The sequence below is a fragment of the Ischnura elegans genome, chromosome 7 (assembly GCF_921293095.1).
Source record: "Ischnura elegans chromosome 7, ioIscEleg1.1, whole genome shotgun sequence".
Classification (NCBI taxonomy): Eukaryota; Metazoa; Arthropoda; class Insecta; order Odonata; family Coenagrionidae; genus Ischnura; species Ischnura elegans.
In genome coordinates, this window is record NC_060252.1 from 116,027,223 (window position 1) to 116,031,696 (window position 4,474).

Below are 4,474 nucleotides of genomic sequence, written 5' to 3' on the forward strand. Positions count from 1 at the left end.
TTCGATATGTTCGCTTCTTTGAGCCGTTCTCAGTTTGAGGAGATGACTACTCCCTCATTAGATATTCCTAGCCATGTCTACTATTTCAAAGCCGGTTTTCCTTCTCTTTACCAACTTTGTTTGTCAACAGTCTCAGCATGTGGACGAAAAAAAGGACATATACAAATTAACTCTACCACGATCAGTTCAAACGGACCTGGTGTATTATATAGAATGTAATAGAATGCATTTATGGGAGTCGTGGTTAAACGACCTATCGGGTGCTTCGTACGGTTATTATGAATCAGAAGTTGACAACTTTGATTTTGATTTTAACTCTCGGTTATCTAAATGTGCTTATCAACTGCTTTTAGTAAGACCGTTAGATTTTTTTTTAAATATAGAAAATTATATTGGTGATTCTGTACATGTCATTATTATTAGTTACTTTTTCATGGATGATTTTGAAAGACCTAGATTTTGTAAAACTTGTGTTTCGGAAATAATTCCGCACGAACCGAAAAGTGTGTACATTTACACACATCATACAGTCATATCGGTACACATGGTGGTGGATTTAATTCGTAATGAGGACAATTGGTGTTCAAACTGCATTCGAGCCCCGCTATTTGGTTTAATGAATAGAGCCGATTGTTTTATTAATTTTGATGATCATAACTACAGATCTATACATGGATCATCATCATCTTCTTCTTCTTCTGATTTACCATCTACTGATTCATCCCATAGTTCCAGACAATGGCGTACATATCATTCCTACACTTTTGCTTTCGACTCACATTGTTATAAAAGACATCTAAGTGACAGAAAAGAATATAAAATTGCAAGAAAGCGAAGACTCGTTCATTCGCGTAATTCGAACGATACTTTTTACGATTCTTCTGACTCTTCATCTTAAGTTCATGAGTCTCAACTCCCTCTCTCTTCCAACTAAGTTTGCGAGTCCCCCCACTCCGTTAACGTCACTTTTTTTGCACAGTCACTTGTATAAATACCTGGTCCGTTGACTGAGTAAGTCACACTCTACTGAACGTCTCTGCAACTCCAAGACTTTGCCGACCGTAGAAACATAATGGACACCTTCAACGCTGCCTCCACCCCATCCACAGCTGTGCCAGCTACCGCCGTGGAAACCGTCACCCTGTCAATCACCACCATGCCGTCTGCCTCCGTTCCAACTGTCGCCACCACATCAGCCAGCGTTCCAACTGTCACCGCCATTTCAGCCAGCGTTTCAACTGCCATCGCAACGTCTGCCAGCGCTCCAACTGCCGCAACCAGCTCACCTACCACCATGCAATCCATTGCCGCACCGTCTGCCACCGCTGTGCAAACCATCTTCTATGACTCATCTATCGTCCAGGATTCCTCTACTGATGCTGTTGCTTCCTTCTCCAACGTCCCGGATTTCTCCATTGATGCTTTCGACTCCTTCTCCGACGTTGCAGATTTCTCCACACATGATGTTGCCTCCTTCTCTGCCTCCAATGATAGGAAGGGTTCTCCATCTGCATCCACGTCAATGGGGTAAATATTGGTCATATCTGTAAAAAATAGTTTTTGTAGTTCTGTTATTGAAGATCTATTTACATATGATAGTCATTCCTCTAATAAGTTCTTTCTTTTTTTTAGGTCACTAGCCGCTTCTTCTCCACCATCCATGCTCGCTCCTTCAGTTAGTGTTTTTATACTTTTTTATAAGCTATTTTAACTTGCATATCTAATGTTTTTTTTAGATCCGTCAAACTCTCCTAGAGGCGCTAAAAGGAAACGAATTTTTGAAGAAGGAGGAGATGGTCATTGGCAAAACATTTTTGGTGACAAAAATTGAAAAAATAAATACTAGATATGGGGAGAAGTTGGTGGGGCACATCATAGTGCGGGGCGTTGGAAGGCGTTTGATATTGCCAGCTTTTCTTAAGCTGTCAATTAAAGAGATTATGATATTCAAATATGGAGGAGAAGAACTGTATGTCAGCAGAGACAAAAATAATTTAATAAAACTTTTGTAATGGATATGTGTTGAGTTTATTTGTTCTTATTTTTTACCCTATAATATAGTTTTATTCAGTTCTTTTTATTTGAGAAAGTAAATCAGAGGCATCAAGTTAGCGTGTGGTTATTAGAGTGTTGGTCACCTGGTTCAAACCCCCCTGCGGTGGTAGCGAATAGTTTCAAATATTGTCTTATCCATGTTGTAACCCTGTGGAAGGGACATAGATCTGTTACTCCATTGATACCTTTCTTTTAACCAGCTCGTGCCTCCGCCCCACGGTAGGTTTCTCTCCACCCTGCCCTACAAACATCCTTTTTTTCAAGCTAATGACTTTAGCTGTTTGTTCTCTCTTATAAACCAGAATTGAATTGCTTTTATAAACAATTTTATCCTCTCCCCCGCTATTTATTATTGATGTAATTATTATTATTAGTTTGTTTGTTCATATTGGTGAAAAACACGTGATGTATTTATTATGAGTTTTAATTAAAGGAAGATAATATATATGTTTGAGAATTTGTTACGTTTTAAAAACAAATATTTCAACTATGAAGATGCATGCTTACCTGGATAACTATGCAATTTGCATGGAGATGTGTACACGCTTCACGCAGCTGAGGCTGTAGTGTTGGGAGAATCCGGTAATGTGGAGTATGGCGTCAAATACGGGTCCGGAGACATCTCATGAACAACACTCACATTGGCTACGTTCAAGAGTATCCGCATTGCTCTGAGGAATCTATTTCGGGCTGTGGTGACATCAGCTGCACTCATCCGTAGAATTAATACGTTCCCACGTAATTGTAATTCGTACGGACCAATGCCTCGAAGTCTCCGCCTCAGACGATGCACTGGCTCCAAGGTCCTCCCAGCCAGCGGACTCAGTGTTAATGTACCTCTCACGTACATATTTTTTTAATATAACTGATAACATAATAATAATAATATTAGATCTACAATTAATTCTTAGGTTCAGTGGAGTTTAATAATACGGGTTATTTTTTTCCGCAATTTTTTAGCCATTCCCCACGAGGTATAGTGTTTTTACGTGTCTAGTTTATTATATTATTTTATTTTAAATAACATAGCTTCAAGCATATTTATTTCAATACAAAATCTAAGAGTTTTTTCCAATGCCAAGTATTTAACGCGGTATACGAAATATTATCGCGAAGTGTTTAGTTGTGATAGCGACATACACGCGTTGTTGTGATCACTCATTCAAACTCAGTGCGGGGCCGGGATTTCAAATCGTTCACTCATTCGCCACCAGATGGCTCACGCTGACAGACTCCGTATGAGACGTGCCGTCGCTGGGTGGCACCTCGTGGCGGATGAGTGAACGAGGGCCTACGGTGCATGCCGAGATGTACGACCATGGAGAATACATTATATAGGAGATTAAAGAGCCTGCCACTAGGTGTTGCCATGAGCATCCCGAGCTAACGAAGTGTTGCCAAATGTCGCAGTGTTGCCTATTCTGCAATGACGGGTCGCTGCATGGGGAAACGTATAGTTTTAAAGGGCAATAGGACGGACAGAAAACCGAATTAACTTTTCGACTTGACCACTACCCGTTAATAAATACATTTCAACGAATCACTGAACAACAAATCGTCCTTTTGTCAATTTCCCGCTAACTCCATGACCAGCAGACGACGTATTCCGTAATATATACGACGCCTCTCACAGTGCACAATTACCTGCTTAACATGTCAGAACATCGCAACTTCTGGATTCCCCTACTCTTAAGTATTGCGATGTATATCGGTAAAGAAGAAAACCACAGAATAATTAAGCGTAAATAAAGTATGACTTTAAGAAAGTATTTGCACGAGAGGGATCAGTGAAAGTTTAGAAATCGATCTTAAAAAAATACGAACACATTTCTCTTATCAACGGAAAGAGCGATTGGTACAGATAAAGCTCAAAACCCACTAAGCCCCGAACTCTTTTGATTTCAAAAGGAACGAGAAAAAAAAAAGGCACCGAACACAACCACAAACAACATTTCGGACGTGATGCATCATAAAGCGTTGAAGATATGGCAATTAATCTAACAATGCTCATTGCCTTTGCAATGGATGTCACAGTGCAAGATTAAGAATGAAGAATGCTATTGACTAAAAAGCGCTACCCTATCTAAAAGTTGTCCTTCACAGAAATGAAATTTGGCATTTTATTATGACTATAACACAAAACTCACCTGTGCATGGATTTGCAAATACTTGCCTCTGATTGGGTGGCACTCACATTAACTGTAACACACATTATAAATCATGCAATTTGCAGCTGTTACGGGAAACGTGGACCGGATGTCACGTAGACTCAAATAATTATATCCCAATTATTGTTCACAATCACATCGAACAGAAATTTATTGCCAAAATTGTAACTTACATAGAAATGTAGTTTCAAATGTAAAACAGAAATCTCTTTAGTCCAATATCAAATGATAGCTATTCACTGTGTGAGTCA

The 4,474-nt window shown here is 39.5% G+C and overlaps 1 protein-coding gene across 1 annotated transcript; it reads left to right on the top strand.

Moving 5' to 3' along the window:
* The first annotated feature begins 1,072 nt into the window (after positions 1-1,072).
* LOC124162856 (flocculation protein FLO11-like) lies at positions 1,073-2,522 on the top strand. Its single transcript, XM_046539533.1, has 2 exons — positions 1,073-1,527; positions 1,633-2,522. The coding sequence occupies exons 1-2, from the start codon at positions 1,073-1,075 to the stop codon at positions 1,709-1,711; spliced, it is 534 nt and encodes a 177-aa protein (XP_046395489.1). The 3' UTR covers positions 1,712-2,522.
* Positions 2,523-4,474: the final 1,952 nt, after the last annotated feature.